General features: G+C 36.6%; 1 protein-coding gene across 1 annotated transcript in view; it reads right to left on the reverse strand.

Annotated features, from left to right (window-relative positions):
• The window catches only part of LOC111063637 (transcription factor IIIB 90 kDa subunit), a 130,032-nt gene that overhangs the window by 12,093 nt on the left and 90,702 nt on the right, over positions 1-27,237 (reverse strand). Inside the window, exons 6-13 of the mRNA XM_039425619.1 lie at positions 26,615-26,764; positions 26,256-26,349; positions 19,420-19,552; positions 16,264-16,423; positions 14,133-14,246; positions 11,992-12,225; positions 8,556-8,663; positions 2,476-2,641 (exon numbers count right to left, since the gene is read on the reverse strand). Coding sequence (XP_039281553.1) covers positions 2,476-2,641; positions 8,556-8,663; positions 11,992-12,225; positions 14,133-14,246; positions 16,264-16,423; positions 19,420-19,552; positions 26,256-26,349; positions 26,615-26,764 — 1,159 coding nt within the window. The remainder of the gene's footprint in view (positions 1-2,475; positions 2,642-8,555; positions 8,664-11,991; positions 12,226-14,132; positions 14,247-16,263; positions 16,424-19,419; positions 19,553-26,255; positions 26,350-26,614; positions 26,765-27,237) is intronic.

Genomic DNA, 27,237 nt, shown 5'->3' on the forward strand with positions numbered 1-27,237 from the left:
CTTGCTACAGAAGTATTTACTTGCTACAGAAGTATTTACTTGCTACAGAAGTATTTACTTGCTACAGAAGTATTTACTTCCTACAGAAGTATTTACTTCCTACAGAAGTATTTACTTGCTACAGAAGTATTTACTTGCGTTTATTCACACCAAAATTGACATTTTTCGGGGGTTTACTATCCTCTCAAGTATTTACTCGTGAATAAGAGTAAATACTTGTTTTATTCACTTAAATTTTGGCGTTTACTTGTCATCCAGGTATTTACTTGTCCTACTCATTTTTATTCACACCGCCCATTGGATGCGTGTATGTGCAAGTGCATGTCGGATCACATATGTTGTAAAAAACTAAATCTGGATAGAGCCTTTAGGTGTGTACAGACTTTCGCTATGCTCCGCAACCGAACATCACTCCAGCAGAGCGATTGATGATCGACCGGCGAGCAACAGTGGTTCGACCGGGGAACGCGAGAAGATCTAACATCTTCCATAACGTTCATGATGGGTGCGTGGGCGGTGCGACTGTGGTACGATGGAGGAACGAGGGCGGTACGAGGGCGGAGCGTGCTCGGTGCGGGTTGGAAGCACGTATATGTGTACGCAGCTTTTGAAACACGCTGTGACTTGTCTATAGCTGCTCACATTGAAAAGCAACCAGCAAGTGCACGCGTTTAGTGTGATTGTTCCTATTGCTCTTCCCAAATTTTGTTTCTCATCTGCGCGCTTGGTCGTGCACGACCACGAGTGCACTTGCACATATGCGCATCCAATGTGATCATACCCTTAGATAAGAGAAGATTGAATTGAAAAATACTGTTAAACTTTTTATTCAGTTGTTTCAAAAGAAAATTTAATTCGAGAAGACAACTTGAAGAAGCTCTATAGAATGAATGAAAAGTTGATTGTTCGAGACCGATCAAACTCATATTTTCTTGCTGAGATTTTTCAACTCCGATGAAGATTATCCACGTAGTTGACCGAGCGAAGTGAGGTCTAAGATTCAAGACGACGGTTTGGCATTTCTCTTGATGTTTAAATGTTTTTATGTTGCGCATTTACGGTGAAACGCGGTAATAGATTTTCATGAAATTTGACAGGTATGTTCCTTTTTAAATTGCGCGTCGACGTATATACAAGGTTTTTGGAAATTTTGCATTTCAAGGATAATATATTAGGAAAAAGGAGCCTCCTTCATACGCCAATATTAGAGTAAAAATCAGACTATAGAATATTATTCATCATAAATCAGCTGTCTAGTGGACTATAATACTACCCGTTCAAAAACATCGAACATCTTGAAAATGTATCTTTCCATTAACATTGTAGACAGTTGCAGCCAGACCTGATAACAGCACTCACACTCACATTCCGGGACGACACGTCACGGTACGATAGAAAAAAGCTCTATGTTTATTTAGGATTTTTTCTAGACATTTTAAATTGATAAATTATTTATTAATTTTTGAGAAAACATAACAACAGGTCAATGTAACTTACTGAGCGCGAGGTCTACTGTTCACAGAACTACTAGTTTTGACCAGAAAATAACCTAGTAGTTCTGTGAACAGTAGACCTCAAGCAGTATTCTCATCCACAAGTACCTGATTGAAGCTATAGACCTTATGGAAATACAGCAATAGACTGGCTTCTCCACACATATGTGTAACCACTTGTCAGCTGATTTATGATGAATAATTATATAGTCTGATTTTTACTCCAATATTGGCGTATGAAGGAGGCTCCTTTTTCCTTTTATATTATCCTTGGAATGCAAAATTTCCAAAAACCTTGTATATACGTCGACGCGCAATTAAAAAAGTAACATACCTGTCAAATTTAATAAAAATCTATTACCGCGTTTCGCCGTAAATGCGCAACATATAAACATTTAAACATTAAGAGTAATGTCAAACTGTCGTCTTGAATCTTAGACCTCACTTCACTCGGTCAATTATCATTGAAATGCAAAATTCCCAAAAACCTTGTATATACGTCGACGCGCAATTAAAAAAGGAACATACCTTTCAAATTTCATGAAAATATATTAGCGCGTTTCGCCGTAAATATGACTTCGTCAAGACAATGCTCATTATTAGATCTGTCTGAACCCAGATTATTGTAACTCATTTTGTAGATATTGTGACAACATATTTCATAAGCGGGCTGGCATAGCTCGAATTGTCAGATAGCGAGCAGTAATTTTGATAAGATAAGGTGCCAGCCAGCTACTCACGCAGCTTAAAATGCGCAACATATAAACATTTAAGCATTAAAAGAAACGCTAAACCGGCGACTTGAATCTTAGACCTCACTTCGCTCGGTCAATTATTCTATTTTTCATGTGTTCTCGACATAAGGAGATTGCATTTTACAACAAAAAATTTTCCCCAGTGCAAAGCACGGGTTACCTGTTGGTATGCTATTAATATAGGATTATAAATGGGAAAATACGACCATATATTGTATTCTACTCACATCTTGGGTGTACTTGGAATAGCAAAAGTTTCCTGCTTGGGAGTAACAGATTCTGCAGCGGAACTCTTCTCTTCACTATCCAAAGGCACATTCAGCGTTTTCAATACGTCGTAGTTGATTTTCGTAGAAATTTTCTTCTCTTGGAGCATTTTCTTGATTGCTTCACCTGGGAACATAAGTTTGAACAATTAAATATGCTTACTTACAAATGTTTGAGATGTGCATACAACCATTAAGTGAGATGGATAAAAATGGGCAAATATATTGGTTGCTTGGTCGCCAATCCACCCTATCTTTGAAAAACAAGATTATTCTATACAACCAAATCTTGAACCCAATTCGGGTGAATAGGATCCAGCTATGGGGATGTGCCTGTAAAATTAACATCAATATAATACAGAAATTGCAAAATGAGGTATCAAGGAATATGGTCATCGCTCCTTGGTACATCAGTAACATTGTGTACGTTCAGTGTACAGTAAATTGTTCCAGTTCCTATCGTAAATTGTTCCATCACGTGACTAGTGGAAAATATTCTGTGTACAGTAAATTGTTCCAGTTCCAATCGTAAATTGTTCCATCACGTGACTAGTGGAAAATATTCTGTGTACAGTAAATTGTTCCAGTTCCAATCGTAAATTGTTCCATCACGTGACTAGTGGAAAATATTCCCATGGAACGCCATTTCAAAATCGTTGGTTCAAGCTTTTGGCGCGCACTTATAAAGTTGATTTACACCAAAATGTGTCGCTCACTAACTAACTGCGTGACTGAAGAAAGGCTGTTTTACAAACTTACCGTCTAGAAAAGTGTGCATTTATTTCATTCCATTACTCTCAAATTTTCTATAGAGGAAAATTCATTTAACGAATGGTTATCAAACATAACTTTGTTGGTTATGTATTCTATGACTATGCTATGGTAAACAAGCTATCAACGCATGAGCAGCCGCAGAGAAGCAAGCAGACTGCAGAATTCAATCGACCAATGAGAGCTCGGGTAGTTGGAACTGCACCTCGTTGGAACAATTTACCACGCTTCGACTGTGGGGCAGGAACTTGGAACTGGTTTCTGGTACAGAATCTGTCAAAATTCTTCCCATGGGACGCGGAACTTTTTACCTGGTAAATTGTGAATCGGACAATTTAGCACATTCTATGTACACAGAACGGGCCCGTTAAATGACTTGCATAGAGATCCTATATATTCCTCTTGTGTCCAGTGAGATGAGTCGATTTGCCATGCGGCATGAGTCGAGACTCCATCATCATGTCAACCATGAGGCAAACCAACTACTACAGAAGATCTTATCAGGAGGCTGAAGAGAAGGAAGCCCTTTGAACTAGTTTAAAATCTATTTGTGATAGTGTATGCATACTATATCATTTTTACTGCTCTCGTAATATCAGAACTACTCGAGTCATCAATGGATGAACTATAGCGTTGAACTATATTATATACATGCATATGCATTCATAGGCCAAGGTTAAAAACATAATTTACACTTAATATGTTAAATACTAATAGAATCTAGCAAGTTCTGGAGCCACTGGCATGCCTCTTCTCCAGCATCATGAACTTCTGTCAGCCCTCCATGATAGGAGTGTTGTGGACACTCAGATATCAGGTGATTCATTGATTGAATTTGTCCACATTGGCACAGAGGATCAGAGGTGTATCCCCATGCTGTCATCAGCTCAGCACACCTTCCCACCTGCATCATGAACCGGTTAAGGCCACACCACTCTCTACGTCTCAGCTGGGTGCCAGGAACAATGTCATTAGGGTCATCCACAGGACCTTTGTTCCTAACCTATCCCTGCGACCATCTCAGTCTCCATAACTCCTTCGCACTTCTTATTTCTTCCTGCTCATCAAGTCTCAAGCATCTTTTTGACTTGAGGCGTCTTGGTGGAGGGTTAGCCAAATCTCTAGAGACTGGGAGATCCTCATGAATGTAGGACTAAACTATGAACTATGATGAACTAAAGTGTTAAACACACATGATTCAGTATCAACTCAAATTGATACACAACACCATAATTTGATACAAAATACAAAACTTTCAAACTTTGAATGAATTCTACTGACCATGGTATCTTCTTATGCTAGAAATAAGAATATTTTTATTGCCGTTAAACAAACTTAATTGTAATAGGCTACGTCAAAATACAGTCAGTTTTTTTAAATACTATGTATACATATAATTAAATATTCTTAATAACACAATAAATAATATAATAATACATATAATGAAATACAATCTAATTCTTTAGAGATTATTATTTTTGAATTGTATTTGTGTCTAGGTATTTATTTATATTATAAAAAGGGTGGTTCTTTAACCATCTATTTAAAACATGTTTAAAAGCTTTTTCCAGCAGATTCCGCACCCATGAAGGAAGTTTATTGAACATCAGTCGTCTCTGATAAAGATGATTCTTGTGAGTTTTTGATAATATAATGAATAATACACAGGAGGAATAGCAAATACATACAAATACATGAGGAATAGCAAGATCTCATCGATTTCTCGTGTTATATGAGTGTCCAATACTGTCATACTTATAGAGATTATTTTTTACTTGCATTAAATTGTTATAGATGTAAAATGTTGGGACTGTATTTGAGGAATAGCAAGATCTGATCGATTTCTCGTGTTATATGAGTGTCCAATACTGTCATACTTATAGAGATTATTTTTTACTTGCATTAAATTGTTATAGATGTAAAATGTTGGCACTGTATTTGAGGAATAGCAAGATCTGATCGATTTCTCGTGTTATATGAGTGTCCAATACTGTCACACTTATAGAGATTATTTTTTACTTGCATTAAATTGTTATAGATGCATAATGTTGGCACTGTCATGATTTGAAATTTTACAAAACTGTCTCTACATGATTCTTTTGGCTGAAGATTGTCAATAATTCTTATTACTTTCTTTTGAAGAGTACCTTTTTGGCAGTGCTACTATTTCCCCAGAGTAGAACTCTGTATGCCAACAAGGAATGAAATAGACCAAAATAAGCTGTTAAAAGTACATCTGAAATTACACAGTATTTCAATTTTCTCATAAGATATGTCACTCTAGACAGTTTTCCGCACAACATATTCACTTGCTCCCTCCATGTTAATTTACTATCAATATAAAGACCTAGCAGCTTAACAGCATGATTTTCATTTTCATTATTCAGTGAGAAATATATTAGTTCTGTCTTATCATCATTAATTACAAGTTTATTCGCTTCAAACCACGTTTTGGATACTTGTATACATTCTAATAGCTTTGTCTTAACATCCGACATATTCTTATGAGAGCACATTAATGTAGTATCGTCTGCATACAGTATAGGCAAGCCTAATGGAATCACACCACAGTGAATGTCATTAATAAATATTAGGAAGAGAAAGGGTCCAAGGATTGAACCTTGAGGAACTCCTGATTTCACATCCAAAATTTCCGATTTTATATTATCAACAATTACAACTTGTTTTCTATTCAAATATGATTCAATCAGTTCTAGTTCCTTTCCAACAATTCGATAAAAACTGCAATTTTGTTTTCAAGATACTATGAGAGATACAATCAAATGCTTTTCGCAAGTCTAATAAGCCAACACCTCTAATCAACCTGCTATCTTGTCTCCAAGATGAACTATGGACAGTTTTAATGACAGCCAACATGAATAAATTAAGTGAGAGACTTGCCAGAGTTCATAAACCAGACGAAACTTAATTATTTTAAGATTGAGAGTCGGAAAAAACATTTTTGGCCGTGGTGCGAACGCTATTTTTTGCCACACAGAGAAATAAACAATATATATTTTATATAGGAATAATTGTTTATTAAGCACTTCCGAAAGCAAAAGTGAAAGGTCATAGCTCTAGCAAATCTAAGGTAATCTGAATATCAGGAAATTGTCCAAGTATTTTTATTTTTTATTCTGATTTGTTTAAATAACCTAAAAGATTATGTTCAATTATGTGGGAGGTTGAGTTTATACTTTTTTATTATTTCAAATGACAATAAGATGATATTCTTATAAATGTTTTAATTATTGAATAATAAACACAAATGATGAAAAATTTTTTGATGAGCTGTTTTAGCACACTTGAAATTTGGCCAATCTGAATGTCAACGTCTACAATGCTTGTCGTCGACTTCGGAAGTTTAGGTTAGAAGTTCTATCCTATTCTGAAAATCAAATTTGAATAGTTTATAATATAAATCTTATATCTATTTAATTTATCCAAATGAAATGATAGTATATTATTGCAGAATACTTTATTCAATTCTAGAAGCATTAAACTGATCCCATTTTTCATAAACTATTTGTTAAAACGTTCAGCACCATGGATATTGCCCAACTAGTTCCAAAATTATCCACCAGGTTTCGTGATAAACACAGTACTATGAGGTTTGAGGTTAGATTGTATTATACTCTGAAAATTGAATTTGAAATGTTTATAATATCTTATTTGTATTTCATTCATCCAAATAAAATAATAGTATCTTATTGCAAAATACTTTATTCAATTCTAGAAACATAAACTGATTCAGTTTCATAAACTATTTTGTAAGCCCGTTCACTTCAAATCAGAATCAGCTGACTTCAAGGTTATTTTACAGCCCTAGGGCCGTAAAAATTTTACTGGCCTGGTCAGAAAACAGTCACTTTCGGCCTCCATATGACGCACGAAAACCAGCTCATTACATCCAAGTGGGGCGAAATAGTACTTTACGTCACAAGTCCGGTAACGATAATTTACCGCATAAGTATGATTGTTTCTGTCCGAAATGTAGTTGAGGGAAGAATTATCATACGAATGTGGTAAATACGTTACCATACAAGTTACATACAATATTTTTTGTCAAATTTATCTGAGAAAGAATAATATTACTGAGAAACAGAAACCATTACCTGCTTATGCTCGAGTTACTGCATTTTATAAACATGACCTAGCCCGTAGCGCCTAGTTCATAACAGACAGACCTATCAAGCTCAAATAAAATAATAAAGGCCTATATTATAAGAATTCAGATGAGCTCTTATAACTTGAAACTTCTTAGATGAGTTATTGAATTATTTGAGTTATTATATTAACTCAAAATACTTTAATGAGATTTTTTTTATATTTTCTATATTAACTATAGAACTAGGAAACATACTTGACTGTAAAGAAAACATATGATTTTATTACGGTTTAGTATTCTGTAATGAGAATCATATGTTTATTTGTTCTACAATCAGCTGTTTACCGGCTTGATTTCATGGATTTCATGACAGGTGAAATTGAATGAGTATGACAAAATAGTTATTTGTATATCTAGAGTGAAAAGTACGACTTTTTCTCCCTGTGGGATAAAGTTTGAAGCCCGAGGCGAAGCCGAGGGCAGCAATTTTCCTGAGGGAGAAAAAGTATTTTTCGCTCGTGATGTACACAACATTTTTCCTCCATCTACATTTTTTTATAGAAACTGCAAATAAAATCATTCTAATAACTTACGTATTGGTGACAATGATTCCTAACAACATAACCTAAATCTGAAACCTAAAAACCGGTCGTCTTATTGGCACTGCCGATTGCGCTATCTATCGGCAAAAGTTGTAACAATTATATCAGCTGAGCAGCTACCAAAAATGGCTGACTCCAGATCACACGGTTCAGATTTGAATTGCAGATCAAAAATATTTGTTGGCTGGTATTTTGAATAGAATAAAATATTTTTAAAATTGTATAAATTTTTATCGTCTACTAATATTAAGAATATAATAATTATCATACAAACATATATTTCATGAGTTAATCAAATTTCTGGTTGTGGTATTGAATTCAGTTGACTCAATGACAGACACCTCTATTATGCTTTCTCATCTGAGCTTAGACCTTCTAACCTATTACAATGTAAGTTTCAAAATAGAGATGCTCTCCATGTTATTTAAATGGAGTCACTTTTACTCCCTAGGGAGTTTTTCTGTTTTTTACTACCGAGAGCGAAAAAGTGACACTTTAGTATTAGGTTTCAGGGAGTAAAGTAAGTACTTTAGACAGTAGGTGGAGGAAAACTAAATTACCTGCTGAGCTTGAAGGTCCAATACTTTTACTCTTCCTTGACGTAGCTTTCCTCTTCTTCTTTTCCGGTTTACCTTCTTCACGTTCTTTGGCGAGTCTTTCTTCTTTTTCTACAAAAATAATCAAAAATATTATTAAGACTCAATCATTTGAGTCACATCAAACAAATAAAAAGTAGCCTATATATAACCTATACTATAGTAAAGGAAAGAACTGGCTCATACACTTACTGGATAGGAAAATTATGTTTGACGCATCATCACTACTCAACTGATTAACATGAAATTTTGGATATAGATTCTTAATTAACAGAGTATTGTTATAGGCCTATTTTCAATTCTTCAAGATTCCACTCGGTCAAGTTTTCAGTTTGTCAAGTTTTTAAATAGACCCTTGCGGAGCACGGGTTTCCTGCTAGTATTACATAAGTGAAGTACGCTCGGTACTCTCGTTGTGAAGCGGTCAGGGGGTCAGCGGTCAGAGCGGTCTCAGGATAACCATATGTATCTATATCCTCTTGAGACCGCTGGAATTTTACACACGTACTAAACATTTTAATACCTTCATTGTGATATCCACATCAGTCAACTGTACTTTTCACCGATTAGTCAGTAGGTACCTGTACTATTATCATATTTTGTTTCACGTTTATTCCATACATCGCTAGACGTCAGTCTCTTACCACGTTTTTACTTTCCTTGCCCTATTACCATAGGTAAGGAATGTATTGCTTTCCAAAAAAAATTAAGGTACCCTAATTTTATGTTTTCTATACGTTTCAAGGTCCCCTGAGTCCAAAAAATGATTTTTGGGTGTTGGTCTGTGTGTGTATGTGTGTGTGTGTGTGTTGTGTGTGTGTGTGTGTGTGTGTATGTGTGTGTATGTCTGTGAACACGATAACTCCATTCCTAATCAACCGATTGACTTGAAATTTTAAACTTAAGGTCCTTATACCATGAGGATCTGACAATAAGAAATTCAATAAAATTGAATTCAAAATGGCGGATAATTACTAAAAAACCATGTTTTTCACGTTTTTCTCGAAAACGGCTCTAACGATTTTCTTCAAATTTATACCATGGATAGCTATTTATAAGCCCTATCAACTGACATGAGTCTTATTTCTGAGAAAATTTCAGGAGCTCCGTAATATTCTTGAGAAAAATGGCGGATAATGACTAAAAATCCATGTTTTTCACGGTTTTCTCGAAAACGGTTCTAACGATTCTCTTCAAATTTATACCATGGATAGCTATTCATAAGCCCTATCAAATGACATGAGTTTTTTTCTGGGAAAATTGCAGGAGCTCCGTAATATTCTTGAGAATTCATAAGCCCTATCAAATGACATGAGTTTTTTTCTGGGAAAATTGCAGGAGCTCCGTAATATTCTTGAGAAAAATGGCGGATAATTGCTAAAAAACCATGTTTTTCACGATTTTCTCAAAAATAACTCGACAGATTTTTTTTCAAATTCATACTCTGTATAGTTATTTATCAGCTCTATCAACTGGCATAAGTTTCTTTTCTGGGAAACCAATGGAGGGTCCACCCCATCCTTGGGAAATGGACTTAGTAACCTCCTTCTCGTGCATGAGGTAGGTAGGTAGCGCAGTTCATAAAAAGAACACATGTCGAGATATTTCATCTGTAGAACAACTGTTTTGACGACTTTAAAAAAATGACGACTGAAAAAAATAATCGAATTTTACAATTTACACAAAGAAAAAGTACTCTGAAAACAATTATATATACACATATACTGACAGAAGTCTGATCGTAGTTTCAAATATGAGCAAGGGAAGTTGTGTGAGTGTACCACACCAGATTTTTATTCAATTAATATCAAAGAGGAGGAAAGAAGGAGACGTAAACCCCACAACATAGAACAGCTGAGAAAGGGAAGATCAGAAAGAATGAAATTAATGTGGGCACGCAGGCGAATGGAGCAGCAGAACATAACATAACATAACAGTGACCTAAAATATTGATTAGACCTGCTCTTCCAAACGAGTCATTAGAAAAAATATCAAAGATATTTCGTATCAGTAATTCATTATTCCGTAAAATATCAAAGATATTTTTTATTGAGGATGATGCCCACATGAGCTTTTTGCTTGTGCATGGATAACAGAAAGTGCGAGGGTGATTTGACGAGATGTTCAAACATCCATGCCTGATGGCGGGATTCGAACCCACGACTAGGTAGCGCTAGCAGACTGAAGGGTGTAACGCCTTTGCTTAGTCATCTCGGTTATCCTTGCCGGCGTGTTAATAATTAATTGAAACGATTGCATATTTTTCCATAAAAACCCAAGTCGTAACATTGTCACACAACATTATAAATCCTACAAATCATTGAGTACCCATAACATTGTAAAATTACTGAATCAGGTTCTAGAAAATGCGCAATCTTTCACCATATTCAAAATCAAATAATTTATTTCGCCATTTAAAAAAAAACAATCACAAAGAAAGAGCAAATCAAATATGATGAACAATAAATTTAAACTAAATACAAGTGTTAACTTAAAAATAAGAAAATAATAATACAAAATCATAAATATCTCTTTACGTATGTATATATAATTTACGTATTATATATGGCATCACCAGCAAAAGAATAAACTTTGCCCGCTGGTGACCGTTGCAAATCGAAAAAAGTATAATAATATTTAAAATAAATAAAAAATCCTCATCATTGAGTCATTTCTGAGAATGAAGAAGAGAGAAAAGTAAATAAATTATAAGGGATACAATAAATTTTAATTTAAATAAGGTTTTCTATTGAAGTGAAATAGTTTCGAGCTCAAATTTAAGTGATTTTATTCTATATTTTGTGAATATTTGAAGTTTGGTTTTTGTTTTAACGGAAGTTTCATTATCAATTTATCTAAATTTGAAATTCTTTGTTTTATTCTGATTCATAGTTTCAGATTGAAGATTTGGTGTTGAAATTGAAGTAACATAACCTACATAATATTTGGACGATTTGTGACAAAATCAGGAAATTGAAGAAGTTTTGGGCAATAGCCTGTTTTTTCTTTTCCGACTATTGTATTGTTCGCTCTATCTAATAAATAAATAAATAAACATATGACTTATAATGACCGGTTTCTAGGACTCTTCTTGAATCCAATTGGCCATTCATTTTAGAGATTTATTTTATTTATTATTTTATTTCTCATAAATTACCGTACAAAAGCAATCAATAGACTATACAGTACCTATACTATGCATTAAACCTATAGATTTAATGGTCTATTGGATTCAATAATTATTGTCTTAGAAACTCGACAATAAACCTCTAAAATTAATTTAGTGGATTTGATCAGTCTGAAGAGTTTGATAGATTCCTCCTAAAAACTCTGTATTATCAGAGTATAATCACAGATCTCACTGATGTTTACTTAGTCTACTGTATAATAATGAAGATACCTTTTTGTTCCTTGAGATAGGGCGCGTTAGTGTCGAGCCAGAGTCGGTGCTTGTTTCTTGCGTCCTCTTCGCTCATGATGTAGGCATCTATTTCGTCGTCATCGATGCCTTCTAGATCTAGTTCATCCGACGCCGCAGCGTCGGGTGCGGTTGCGTCCCCTAGCGACGCCGTTGCTTGCTTGGCCGCCGCGGCTGAGTCGTCCCGGTCCAGGCCCATGCATTCTATGCTCGGTCCTGCCAATCATAATAAATTATGCTATTAAAACACAATGGAAATTATCAAGTATCCTTCATTTTATTACAACACTCTTATAGTGAGCTCCACGTTATAATGGCAGTGTTTGATTAGCAATGGTATTGCTATCCTTGCATACCATTCAATAAGCGGATTGCACTATCTCTTTCTCGCTTTGCTCTGTTGCTTAAAGAATGGCCGGCAGCTATTCTCACTGTTTCACCTACCATTACTCTAATAGCCCAGTTTTGAACTCTAAATATTTGAATGGATTCTGCAGAGTTCCCCAGAATGCTACTCCATATGATATAAGGGAATGAAACAATAAATAGTAGACGCTTTTTAAATTCTGAATATTCAATAGCCCTCTAATACTTTGAATTATGAAAACAGCAGAGTTTAGTCTCCTTCTCAAATAATCGATATGAGGCCTCCAGGACAATCCACTTACATTGATAAACGGGAATTCGTCTTCATTGACATGGATACATTATTGTGACATAGAATAGAATAGATTTGTATTACTTATAGTATGAATTAAGTTTACCGTACATTAATATACAATTGGATACGCCAATTTTCTGATAAACCATTCTGATTCCATGAAGAAATAAATTGATTGTTAAAAATAATGTAGCCTAATTGATAAAAAAATATTATCAACTAATTAAGTAAGTAACTTTAAAATAAACTAGCAGGTAACCCGTGCTCCGCAAGGGTCTACAAACTGAAAACTTGATGTAATAAAATATTGGAAAATTTAAAATAGGCCTATAACTATCCTCGGTTAATTAAGAATCTTTATGCAAAATTTCAAGTCAATCAGTCAATTAGTTCAGACGTGATGGTGCGTCAAACATAATTTTCCTATCCCGTTACGTGCCCCCTGTGGGTTGGGGGAGCTTTGAGTACTCAATAATGTGTTTAAAACCAGAATTCACCCACAGTTTCCCTGCTTGTCGTAGGAGGCGACTGAATGGGACCCCAAGGCAACTCCAGAAGTTGCCTTGCCTTCAAACCCACGGGATCTGCCCCATCAGGGCAGTTTCGGAGGGGCAAAAAGAAAAACCCAAGAGACCAGAGATGGGTGAAACTTCAGGCACAAATGTAGGTTAAGAGGCTGAGTCGAGGGTGACCAGGTGCCCTAGAGGCAATTTGGCGACCCCTTCTTCAGCGGAAGGACCTACAAAAAAGCCAGGAGTGGAACTCACGTAGGTCACGAGGACTAATCAGTCTGAAGAGACTGCTAAGCATATCACACTGGATTGCGACAAGGATTGCAACCAGGTGATGAATGGGATGTTAGTATAGGGAAAAACTCCTGGTTCTTGTAAAGGACACATATATTGGTTTGCCTAACTAACACACTACTTTGGAACACAATAAGCTTTTGGAGAGGCCAAAACTCACCACTGGTCAAAGAAGGGCGGCCATTTAGGCAAAACGTCTTGGGAGAGGTGAGGCTTTTGACCCTGCGAAGTTTCGGAGGGGCAAAAAGAAAAACCTAAGAGATCAGAGATGGGTGAAACTCTAGGCACAAATCTGGTTCAAGAGGCTGAGTCAAGGGTAGTCGGGCGCCCTAGAGGCAACTTGGCCTCTCCTTCTTCAGCGGAAGGACCTTCAAATTTGAACATTAATTCTGAAAAATCTAGAAGGAAAATTGAAATTTGGGCTTCGAGATGCACGAGTTTGATATTTTTAGAATCTATGTGCAAAATTTGGAGATCTAAATGATTCCCGTTTCTCCGGTATACAATCCAAAAGTTGACATGTTTTGATGCGAACAAACACAACCCTACTTTCTCTTATTATAATATCTGATTAAATAATTCAACTATGATAAGGACCTATTACTGAAGAAAGCTAAGAATAAAAGCAAACAAAAATTGAAGTTTCTGATAAATACCTAAGCCAGTAGGGAGGGGTTCAGAAGCGGGAACTTCTCCATTACTTATGTACTCTTGGACAACTCCCATTGTTGATTGCAGGAGGAACCTGTTAGTGTCCTGTTCCTCAGCATCTGAAACGAGAAAATATAATAATAACTTCATTGGCATAATTCAAAAACATTCAAATGACACCTCAATTAAAAATTTCAAAATAACATTCCTTCTCTCTCGACAAAGTAAAATGTTCTTAGCCGAAGCCGTCAGCCGGCCTGAGACGAATAAATTATTACCGTTAGTACAAAATAGAGAAAAACTATATTCATGCTTACCATTCAGTTTATATAACTTACAATTTATACTAAAATAGTTCAAGGGTCAAGTCGGTTACCTGAGTTATAAGTTTCTTCTAACATGAAAAGAACTTAGAAATGAGTGCGAAAAAAATAATGCTCAGTTGAAACAAAGATTTCAATCTAATTTTAGATCGTTAGTAAACAATTTGCACAATCTATTTATCTCTTTTCTGTATAGGGCTACTTGTAATATAAATATAACGAAAAATAAAAATCTCAGTACCCTTTTTGAAATATTTTATCACTACATGTTTCGGACATTGATGCCAAGTGATATCACTTGAAAATGGCATCAATGTCCGAAACATGTTGTGATAAAATATTTCAAAAAGGGTACCGAGATTTTTATTTTTCTTTATATTTAATTTGCACAATGTTGATCCAGGATTAGACTTGAAATCGATTGGTGCAGCCTATATTAAAACTTGTTAGAGAGAGAAAAATGATTATCATAAAATTGCATATTTCATGAGTTCTTAAATGTTATGAGTTTTATTTTATGACTGATATTTTCTGTTATTGTTTTAATTTATTTGTGAAAATTTTCAACTGTTTTGCTATACTTTTGTTGAAAATGAAGTATTATTATTATGGTGAGGTTCACGTTATAATGGCAGTGGAGAAAGATAGGAGACCGACGTTGTCGATTCTCTTCATTGCCACTGCCTTCTATGGAGGATACCTGATACCGGTATGTCTGATATTAATAAATTAACTGTTCATTCTTGTTTAAACTAATCAATCATATTCTATTCGTCAAAAAAAATGTCAATGGTCGAATAACACATTTTTATAACTGATATTTTGTCAATTAATTCTGTGGACTGGTGCAAAATCTACCAATGTCAATTTTTTTCAAAAATGAATTTAATACATAACTAATATCGATTATTTTCAGTTCCATAAGTGCCAATATCTCATCTCAAAGCAATGAAAAGTTATAAAATTTATACTACCAATGTCATGATTTAGTTCTAGTTCCACTTTCAGAGTGTGAGAGTATTCCACTCTCATAGTGCGAAAACTACCAATGAAGACATATGTTTTTAGATTGTCATTTATACTCAGTGCCAGAACTACCAATGTCGACTTCTGCACTTCTAGCACTCGCATTTCCGTCTCGAAATGCTGTAGTTGGAAAATACAAGGTGAACTTTCAAGCTGATTTGTGAGAAAGTTGATATTTTGACATAGGTAGCTCTTGCACCAAGCCACAGAATTATTTTCCCACATTGTCAAAAAACTGGCAACGTTGATTGATTGATTGATTGAGTACTTTATTTATGTAGATTACAATATATACTGTCTTATACACTTATATACAATAGCTTACAATACAGCAAAATTATAGATGAATTTACATGATATAGACTAAGAAAATAATTATTGAATTGTATATGATATGAAAAAGCAATTTGTAATATAATAACTATAGATAATAATTATATTGTTATGCATCTACATAAATTGGCGGAGCTTTGGACATATCAATGTCCATTCTTTGGAAAGAATATTAAAAATATCCTCCCCACTAACTCTCTACCAAAACTCTCTACCAACGTTGCGGAGCTAAAGAAGGATAGCGCTATCTACTTTGTTGAATGATAGACAAGGATAGCAATACTATTGCTAATCGAGCACTGCCGTTATAATGTAGACTTCACTATAGCTAGCCTTACAGCTTATTATTTGTATTTTGACGATATTCAACTGTGTATTTTCTGTAATACTATGCTGTGTTGGATGAATCCTTACACTGTAGCACATGTTTTCAAAAATTATTTATATAAGTCACCTTCACTTGAAGCCACAGAATCACTCATAATATCAGAAGTAATGCTTTCATCACAGTCGTTTTTCCTCTTTCGTTTGTTTTTCTGTCTGGCATTGAGTTGCTTCTCTATCTGCCACTGCAGATCAGTCAACTGCTGCTCACTTTTCTCGTCTTCCATTAACTGTCGATCAAAAAAAACTCAATTACAATTACAATTCAATTTATTTCCAAAAAAGATTACAAAACTAGTATAGAATAAAATGTAGAAATTAAATCAAATTGAAATGTATTTTGCAAAAGATAATACATAAATATTATAGTTGATTTAATTAAGATTACGAAACTTGTACAGAATAAAATGTAGTAGCCTAATTAAATCAAATTAAAATGTATTTTGCAAAAGATAATACATACAAATTGTACAGATATAAATAAAAATATAAATCTGAGTACCCTTCTTAGAATTATTTAGTCATTACATGTTTCGGCTATATGATGCTATTACCAAGTGAATGGAAAATAAAATTTTAAAATTTTTCAATTTTTATGGCATTATATAGTCAAAACATGTTGTGACACTTTTAAACAATTTTAAAAAGGTTATATTACTTAGATTTCTATCTTTATTTATATTTAAGAGTAGCCCTAAAGAAAAAAGACAACATGTACAGAAAAAATGTAGGAATTAGATCAAATTAAAATGTTTATTTCAAAAGATAATACATTAATTGTATTTAATTTAATTAAGATTACAAAACGTGTACAGAATAAAATGTAGGAATTAAATGAAATTAAAATATTTTTCACAAAATATAATACATACAACTTGTCAACTTGTACAAAGGTAATAAAATAGGGATTAAATCAAATTAGAATGACTTTTCCAAAAGATAATAGGCCACATTAATATTGTAATGAATACATTAAGCTGTAATTTTTCTATTGATGTAAATAAGTAATTGTTAATAAATTGTTTGAAATGCATGACAAATAATTTTCAATTTTAATCTAAATCATTTTTGTGTTTCATTCTCATAACCAACACATCATGGCAGGTTTAAGCTTTGAATTGTTTCCCTAGCTCGACTTTATCCACATTCGAATTTTCCTTAGGGCTTCTCATTTTGATTTATTCTCATAAAGGCAGCAATACATAGGCAGCACATCTCATACCTCCTGAGGGAGTAAATCCAATTACACAGAAAATACACAGTTGAATATCGACAGAATACAAATAAGCTGTAAACTGTATCCACACACATCGATTTTTGGTCGTACGATATTTTGCCGTCCTTATAAATTCTATTAGATTAAACGGAACTTGACAAACATAATCTGTGGTTTTACACACACACACACACATCGATTTTTGGACGTACAATTTTTGCCGTCCTTATAAATTCTATTAGATTAGATAGATGATGTCAAACAGATTATGTTTGTCAAGTTCCGCTTAATCTAATAGAATTTATAAAGACGGCAAAAAATCGTACGACAAAAATCGATGTGTGTGTATAGTGACGTCCACGTTATAATAACAGTGGAGCAAGATAGGAGATCAACGTTGCCGAACCTCTGTCTTGTCAATGCCTTCTATAGACGGTAGCTAATACAGGTTTATTGATGTAATATTAACTGTTCATTCTTGTTTGAAATGATCAATTATATTTTACTAGTAGTTCTGTGAACAGTAGACCTCACGCAGTATTCTCATCCACAAATACCTGATTGAAACTATATACTTTATGGAAATACAGCAATAGACTGGCTTCTCCACACATCTGTGTAATCACTTGTCAGCTGATTTATGATGAATAATACTATAGTCTGATTTTTACGCTAATATTGGCGTATGAAGGAGGCTCCTTTTTCCTTTTATATTATCCTTGAAATGCAAAATTTCCAAAAACCTTGTATATAGGTCGACGCGCAATTAAAAAATCTGGTGTGGCGCACTCACACAACTTTCCTTGCCGTTATGAAAATTGATCACCTGACGCTAGTGTTCCCGCGCATCACAAGTCTACTATTCAAAGATTTGAGCCAGCTGGTGACAGGGCAATAACGCTGGAGACACACATGAGGTCTGCTATCTCTACATAGTGAATGATTTAATAGAATCAACAATAATTTGCAATTGAATAATCACATTTTCTCGAATTTAAAGCTTATTTTCAATTTTAGGTGAAAATGTTACTGAACATTAATTGTAGAGATTTTCATGCTCAATCTACTCCACTTGATTTTTTTGTTTCAATTGTATCTGAAGCCTGATAATTGGGAATCTATCTGCATTGATGGGGCGGAGCTCCTGAAATTTTTACAGATATGGGACTTGTGGCAGTTGATAGAGCTTATCGATGACTATTTTAAGTATGAATTTAATCAAAATCTTTGGAGCCGTTTCCGAGATAATCACGAAAAACCCTGTTTTTGACAACATTTTTGCCATTTTAGCAGCCATCTTGAATTGCATCTGATCGAAATTGTTCGTGTCGGATCCTTATAGTGAAAGGACCTTAAGTTGCAAATTTCAAGTCATTCCGTCAATTGGGAGATGAGATATCGTGTACACACACACACACACACACACACACACCACACACACACACACACACACACACACACACACCACACACACACACACACATATATATATATATATATATATATATATATATATATATATATATATATATATATATATACAGACCAATACCCAAAAACCAGTTTTTTGGACTCAGGGGACCTTGAAACGTATAGAAATTTAGAAATTGGGGTACCTTAATTTTGTTCGGAAAGCAATACTTTCCTTACCTATGGTAATAGGGCAAGGAAAGTAAAAAGGAACATACCTGTCAAATTTCATGAAAATCTATTACCGCGTTTCGACGTAATTGCGCAACATATAAACATTTAAACATCAAGAGAAATGCCAAACCGTCGACTTGAATCTTAGACCTCACTTCGCTCGGTCACCTCACTTCGTTCGGTCAATTAAGCAAGATACCATTGCTAATCACACACTGCCATTATAACGTGGACTTCACTATAGCCTTACAGCTTATTATTTGTATTTTGACGATATTCAACTGTGTATTTTCTGTGATAATATGCTGTGTTGGACGAATAAATATCTTAATTATCTATATATTGATAAAAAATAATGTACATTACCTTATTGAGACGCTCGCTATCCTTCAAGCGAGCAGCTTTATAGGAAGGAGGGTCTTGCTCTTCTTCTAGGTCCACGCTCAGAAACTCTTCCAATGTCAATTTGCTTGTCAGAGTGTCTCCAAACTCCATAAGTCTACAAAATAGAACATCAATAAAATCAGAACTTGATCATCAACCAACATAAATGATAATATTATTCCAATAATAAACTACATCAGTCTACAAAATAGAACATACGTTTCAGAGTTTGATGATTATCAACCAGAATTGATAAGAATTTTTAGTATCAAGTTATCAAATTTTTGAATTTCTTGATCCATCAAGAAGTGCTACCTATGTTTCATCAACTTAAATGAAATCACTAAAATGACTACTTTCATTGACAATTGTCATTATTAAACTAGATCAATGAATCCTATGTTATTCGAAAGCATGCTCCAATCAATGAATAAATATTTAATATATTTTTCACAATTACTTTTAGTCTGCAAGTTGTCATTTTACTGATAAAAGTTGATTGAATTTTTATTTCTAATGAACAATACTTATATCATACTTTTGAAATAGCCTAAATGAGGCTTGTTGATATTGTTAAGATTAAGTACTGTTAAGATTATATTTCAACCTTCCTAGAAAAACCTCCTCTGATTGGTTCTCATGAAATTTAATCATGATTGAAATTTAACAAACGGGGCCTAGAGTTGTATTATTTTCGTTGTCACAAAGTAAAATTGTGACGGAAGATATTGCTAAATAATAAATAATATTATTGAAAGACGCTCGGCTATCAGCAATGCTAGCCGACCGCGGAGATAAGGGAGGTACCGATGGCGCACCATCTTCCGCGCATCAAGACAATTTCCACCGCCTCTGGCGGCGGCTCAACTCCATCCCCTCCACTTTGGGGGAGTATTTAAAGGCCGGACGAGCCCCAGACCACAGCATTCAGCTCACAACCTTCCTGCTCCTGGTACAGCGGCCCGTTGGCTGCCGTACGTCCCCGACCTCCTGCCCTGGTACAGCGGCCCGTTGGCTGCCGTACGTCCCTAACCTTCCATCTCCCTAGGGCACAGCGGACCGTTGTCTGCCGTCCCTGTCCTCCCATCTACCTAGGGCACAGCGGACCGTTGTCTGCCGTCCCTGTCCTCCCATCTCCCTAGGGCACAGCGGACCGTTGTCTGCCGTCCCTATTCTTCCTTCTCCCCAGGGCACAGCGGACCGTTGTCTGCCGTCCCTATTCTTCCTTCTCCCCGGGGCACAGCGGACCGTTGTCTGCCGTCCCTATTCTTCCTTCTCCCCAGGGCACAGCGGACCGTTGTCTGCCGTCCCTATTCTTCCTTCTCCCCAGGGCACAGCGGACCGTTGTCTGCCGTCCCTATTCTTCCTTCTCCCCAGGGCACAGCGGACCGTTGTCTGCCGTCCCTATTCTTCCTTCTCCCCAGGGCACAGCGGACCGTTGTCTGCCGTCCCTATCCTTTCTGTCCTTCCTTTTCCTACTCCACTGGAGCGGAACCGAGGCCGTAAGGCTGATACAAAATTACATCAAAGTGGTGTCATCAGAGAAGAGAGCGACCTTCACGCCGTCAGAAGCACCAGGAGGTGCTGTTCACGCCAGCTGAGGAACAAAGAAGAAGGAAGAGGAACTTCGACTTGCCTCCTTTCCCCGCCCACATTACGACTGAGCAAAGTCATCCAGGAGCAACACCTGGGTATCAATCACCCACCTCTGAAGCTACTCAGGGTGTACGTGATAGATTGGCGCCCAACGTGGGGCCCGAGGCATCGAAGTAAGAATCATGAGTGAACAGGGAGAGTCTGATTCAGATGCTCAACACCTGGAGCTGACAGAGGATCAGTCGGTTGATGACGTAAACCACGAGGTGATAACTGACCCCAGAGTTTCCTGGATTTATAAATTGAAAAAGGAAGAAGCATTCAATCTTCTACAAGATTGGGGCATAGTGTCATCTGGAACACTTGCTGAGTTGAGAAGGTTGTTAGTAGAACAACATAAGAAGATGGCTGTACGTTATCCCAGCCTAAGACCCGGAATAGTGAGTGGAAGCAGTGGGGGATCTGGACACTCAGCAACAGGTACTCATGCTGAAGTTGGAACCAACATTCACACAAACCCCCTCATGGACCCAGGGGCGGTATGTGACAAAGTGAGAAGCTGGAGACTGTCTTTTGATGGCCAATCAGATGCTCCCAGCTTTCTAGAAAGGCTAGACGAGCTACAACAAGCCTATGGGCTTACTGGCAACCAACTACTAGTTGCCCTTCCTGAATTACTAGTTGGTAAAGCTACTCTATGGATGCGTAATCGTCGTGACCAGTGGAAATCATGGGACAATTTTGTGACAGATTTCAGATCACGCTACTACCCACTTACCTATGAGGAGGACCTCGAGAATCTAATTCAGGCAAGGAAGCAAAAGGAAGGTGAATCGTTTGACGAGTTTCTCGAAGATGTACTGACACTCATGAGGCGTCGAGGAGGTTTTACAGACGAAAATAAATTACAGAGAGTGTATAAGAATCTCCTCCCACGGTACAAATTGTATATTCGGCAATCAGATGTTCATAGTATCAACGAATTGGAAAAATTCGCGAGGGAGTATGAACAAATAAAAGCAGAGGAGAAACAGAATAGACAGAATTCGAGAGTTCACATGATTGAGGACACAAAAAAGATTACAAGGCTCAAGGTTGAGACAGTTATAACCCCTACTAGTAACAGACCATCTCTTAGTGAGTCTGAACCCATGTGTGGGCAATATAAAAAACCGGGACACTGGAGATCACAATGTCCCGAAATCCCACCATGTAAAAAATGCGGGAAGAAGGCACGGAACTGTGTCTGTGACATGCAAAAGGGGAATGAAACATCGAACAAGACAGCAGTGGTGCGAACGACACAGACGATTCCTGTGATCAAAGAGTCACCAAGGGACAACCGACTATTCATTGCCGTAATAATCGGCGGTAAAAAGTGCCAGGCCTTGCTAGATACGGGTGCTGAAGCTAATTATATGAGCAACGAGGTCTATGAAGTCATCCGGAAAATAGGGATGATACGGAAAGAACCAGCACGTCACCGCGCGATATTAGCTGATGGACGGTCAACCCCGTTAAATGGGAAAGTGACTACTAATGTGACCATAGAACAAACCACAATTCCACTAGCGGCGTCTATAATGGAAGGACTTGGGCAGGAGTTACTATTAGGCATGGAGTTTATGCGTGAAAACAGAGTGAATATTCACACATTCACGAGAGAGGTAGAGTGGGATCCTCCCCAACTGAATCCTACAAGTCCGCTAATAATGTCGCGATCTCTCTTATTGGGGACTAAGACAACAGCAGTCCCAACAATATCAGCTGTACAATCCGAATCTCAGGACAACAAGGATTGCGACAGAAGGATGTTCAAGCAGGATGGTTTGAACAGAGTCGAACCCAATGCCTTGATTGATAGCAAAGCAGAGTTGTCATATGTTCCAAGGCAAGCATCCTGGGGCAAAATAGTGATGGATCACAGGAATGAGATGACTGACTCTGAACGCCAGGCCACGATTCATGCCCCAGCCACCAACACAAGTGGTGAATCCGAGAGGGATGTGGAAGAGTCAATACCACCCCCTACTGTCATGGATGTGGAGGAGTCAATACCCTCCTCAACTGAAATGGATGAGGAAGAGCAAAACGCAGTCTTCAACTACCAATGAAGTAGTCTCACAGTCCCAGGATCCCAAACCAGGACTCTCAAGGAATAAGGATCCAGTGTTGTGTCACCGAGTCTCAACACCTGGTAAGCGTAAACGGGCTGGCAAGCCACGCATAAAAGTCCAATTTCCAGATGGACGATGTAAATATGTACCTGGTGGACCGGGTGTAGATGATGCTCATAGTGAGTGGCATACACCTCTAAAGGTGATGCCTGGGAGGTGTACACCTCTTAAGGTGATGCCTAGATGGCTCACGCCTTTTAAGGTGGTGCCATAGAGGGCTCCGATCCCCCCCCCCCAAGTAGGAGTGGGGTGTCACAAAGTAAAATTGTGACGGAAGATATTGCTAAATAATAAATAATATTATTGAAAGACGCTCGGCTATCAGCAATGCTAGCCGACCGCGGAGATAAGGGAGGTACCGATGGCGCACCATCTTCCGCGCATCAAGACAATTTCCACCGCCTCTGGCGGCGGCTCAACTCCATCCCCTCCACTTTGGGGGGGTATTTAAAGGCCGGACGAGCCCCAGACCACAGCATTCAGCTCACAACCTTCCTGCTCCTGGTACAGCGGCCCGTTGGCTGCCGTACGTCCCCGACCTCCTGCCCTGGTACAGCGGCCCGTTGGCTGCTGTACGTCCCTAACCTTCCATCTCCCTAGGGCACAGCGGACCGTTGTCTGCCGTCCCTGTCCTCCCATCTACCTAGGGCACAGCGGACCGTTGTCTGCCGTCCCTGTCCTCCCATCTCCCTAGGGCACAGCGGACCGTTGTCTGCCGTCCCTATTCTTCCTTCTCCCCAGGGCACAGCGGACCGTTGTCTGCCGTCCCTATTCTTCCTTCTCCTCAGGGCACAGCGGACGTTGTCTGCCGTCCCTATTCTTCCTTCTCCCCAGGGCACAGCGGACCGTTGTCTGCCGTCCCTATTCTTCCTTCTCCCCAGGGCACAGCGGACCGTTGTCTGCCGTCCCTATTCTTCCTTTTCCCCAGGGCACAGCGGACCGTTGTCTGCCGTCCCTATTCTTCCTTCTCCCCAGGGCACAGCGGACCGTTGTCTGCCATCCCTATCCTTTCTGTCCTTCCTTTTCCTACTCCACTGGAGCGGAACCGAGGCCGTAAGGCTGATACAAAATTACATCAAAGTGGTGTCATCAGAGAAGAGAGCGACCTTCACGCCGTCAGAAGCACCAGGAGGTGCTGTTCACGCCAGCTGAGGAACAAAGAAGAAGGAAGAGGAACTTCGACTTGCCTCCTTTCCCCGCCCACATTACGACTGAGCGAAGTCATCCAGGAGCAACACCTGGGTATCAATCACCCACCTCTGAAGCTACTCAGGGTGTACGTGATATCGTGTACTGTATTTCCAATGAATAAATGAATATCAAGGGATAAATAGCTATGTTGTATTACCTCTTTTGTAATTATACACTTGAGAAAATTTATTCTAGTATTTTATTGACTTCTTGTCAATAATAGCTATGTATATATTTAATAATTAATATTTTATTTTATAGATATTATAATTGAAAATTGATTTCAATTCAGTTCTGACATGATTTAGCTTATAAGAGAAGAATCATGTCTAGCAGTCTGTTTCCATTGTAATTTGAGATATTCACTAAGAAAAATACTAAATTATATAATAGACTGGTAGGATGTCACTCTGTCGTAGTTTGACAAAGAAAATGAAATGAAAATGAAAATACTCTTTATTAGGCGGAGTTAGGACTAGAAAGTCCTTTCTACCACTCAGAAAAAGACATAGCTTGATTATCATTTTGAAATGTTGGAGTTTCATAAACTGACTATTGTAATACAGAGTGTTTCAGAGAAACGGGAAATTTTAAAAGTTAAATAATTTCAAGAAAAACAAATCTCTAAATAAAGTTTTTCATATCATGCAATAGTAAAAATAATGCCATTTCTGAATAAATAATAACCGTAACATTTTTTTTTTGAAGATGACATCTTGCAGGTGTATTCCTTTTCTACGCATACATTCCTGTAGTCTCTTCATCACATTGTCCATGGTTTGACGTAACATTACAACTGGAATTTGAAATCGCTTCTCGAATCTTGGCTTTCAATTCTTCCCTTGTTACAGAATTGAAAGCCAAGATTGTATTATTTATTCCAAAATGGCATTATTTTTACTATTGAATGATATGAAAAACTTTATTTAAAGATTTGTTTTTCTTGAAATTATTAACTTTCAAAATTTTCCGTTTCTCTGAAATACTCTGTAGCTGGAATGAAATTAATGTATGCCATTATCGCGGTACCAAGTACGTAAATCGTATATGATTATGTTGCAAAGTGTATGGATTGAAGAGTGTCATATGTTTAGTGTTCACAACAGACAACACACGATCTTAAAATCATGATAATGAAAATCATCTTTCATTATAGGTTTTGAAAAAAATTCTTTATAACTTAGTATTTAATAATGCATTGATATAGTGTATCTATCTTTTTTAGTCTTACTAATTTTTGAGTCATAACTGGCTGTTTCCGCTGCCAATTATTTGTTTTTTCTATAATATCAAATTTTTTAATCTGTATTTTTCTCAAATTTAGTTCCATAGTTTATCGATTTTAAATTCAGCGAATTACGCCAGGCCCTCACAAATACAGGCTTAAGCCTACATGTGAGTCTCTCATAACGTAAGGGTATCTATATTATGTACTGTAACAACTGTACTGTATGATTTGCAAATTGATTTGATTTGATAATGACATACATTCATTCCATTCCCACAATTGCACAGTGATTTTCGGAACACTCTTTATAAGTGATAACATTCAAAATTAGTGATTCATGATTTCAATACAAACTCATAGTATTGTGAGGAAATATACATGTTATTCTAAATTATCTAAAATCCTCGAACCCTGCTTCCTACAAGAAGTCCCATAGTATTTTCAAACTACATCGAAACTAACATAATATATTATAACAATTTCATAGAGTAGTAGGTTTGGACTAGAAAGTGTAAGTGTGAACCTGAAGACATAACTTTGGAGGGAAATAGAACAAGATATCCTTAGGTTTTCTCTCTTTCCGATCTGTGCTTTGTGTGAAAATCAAATAAATAAATATTTATTACCTCTTTTTCAAAGTAGTCTCATGAACATTCACTATCCTTATAATGTTGTTCACATTACGGTTGAAGTCGTGAAGCCTAGCCGCCATCAGTAGTGCTGAAAAAATTGAAATTATAAGTACAGTCGTTCTTACAATTTGCTATTGCAGTTGTGCGTAACTTAGTTTCAATACGACAAAATTTGCTAATTTATTCTAGAATTTTGTAATTATAGTAGCAAATAAAATGAAGAACGTTCGCATAAAAATGATTGTATAAAATATAATAAATAATACTAACAATTTTCAATCATATAACATTAATCACTCAATATTAAATAATTATAAAATATTTATTGAATGTTACTTTTTTGTTGGTTTTACCTGCACCGCACAACCCAGACGGATGACGACCCGAGTGCAGAGAGTCCTTCTTCATTCTCTGCACAAGTCTCAGCGCAGTCATGGCTACCTCATGCGTCTTGTCACCGAATTCCAGCTTGTTCGCATAACGCAGCACATACAGGCACGGATCTGCAACAGAAAAAAATGTTCCAACATCAATTTTGAATCAACTAAATTGAAAAAATTGGCATCCATTGCATGTGTAAATAAATTTCAAGTGTTAAAGAAATCATCTTGTAATATAATATTTTTTATCGTTTTATATGGACAAATTCTGGTGAAATCTAGCTCTGTCTATGATAAGTATACAAATTACAATCATGTACCAATAGAGCTGAAGTGCCAGAGAAAAAATCTTGAAGAAATCTTGTTTCAAATAAAATGTCAAAAAGTTAATAAACTTGCGACTAAATTAAATTAAATGTATACAGCTATACAGTATACGGTAATGTAAAAAAATGAATAAATTAAATTAAACTTAAATAGTATACGGTACTGTATAGGTTCATGTAGATACGACATTCATTTTATTAATTTTTTGTCCAAGTAGCCTATACAAGTTTCATTTATTCAATACTACATATATTTTTTTCACCTTCCTT

Source organism: Nilaparvata lugens, chromosome 4, assembly GCF_014356525.2.
Source record: "Nilaparvata lugens isolate BPH chromosome 4, ASM1435652v1, whole genome shotgun sequence".
NCBI lineage: Eukaryota > Metazoa > Arthropoda > Insecta > Hemiptera > Delphacidae > Nilaparvata > Nilaparvata lugens.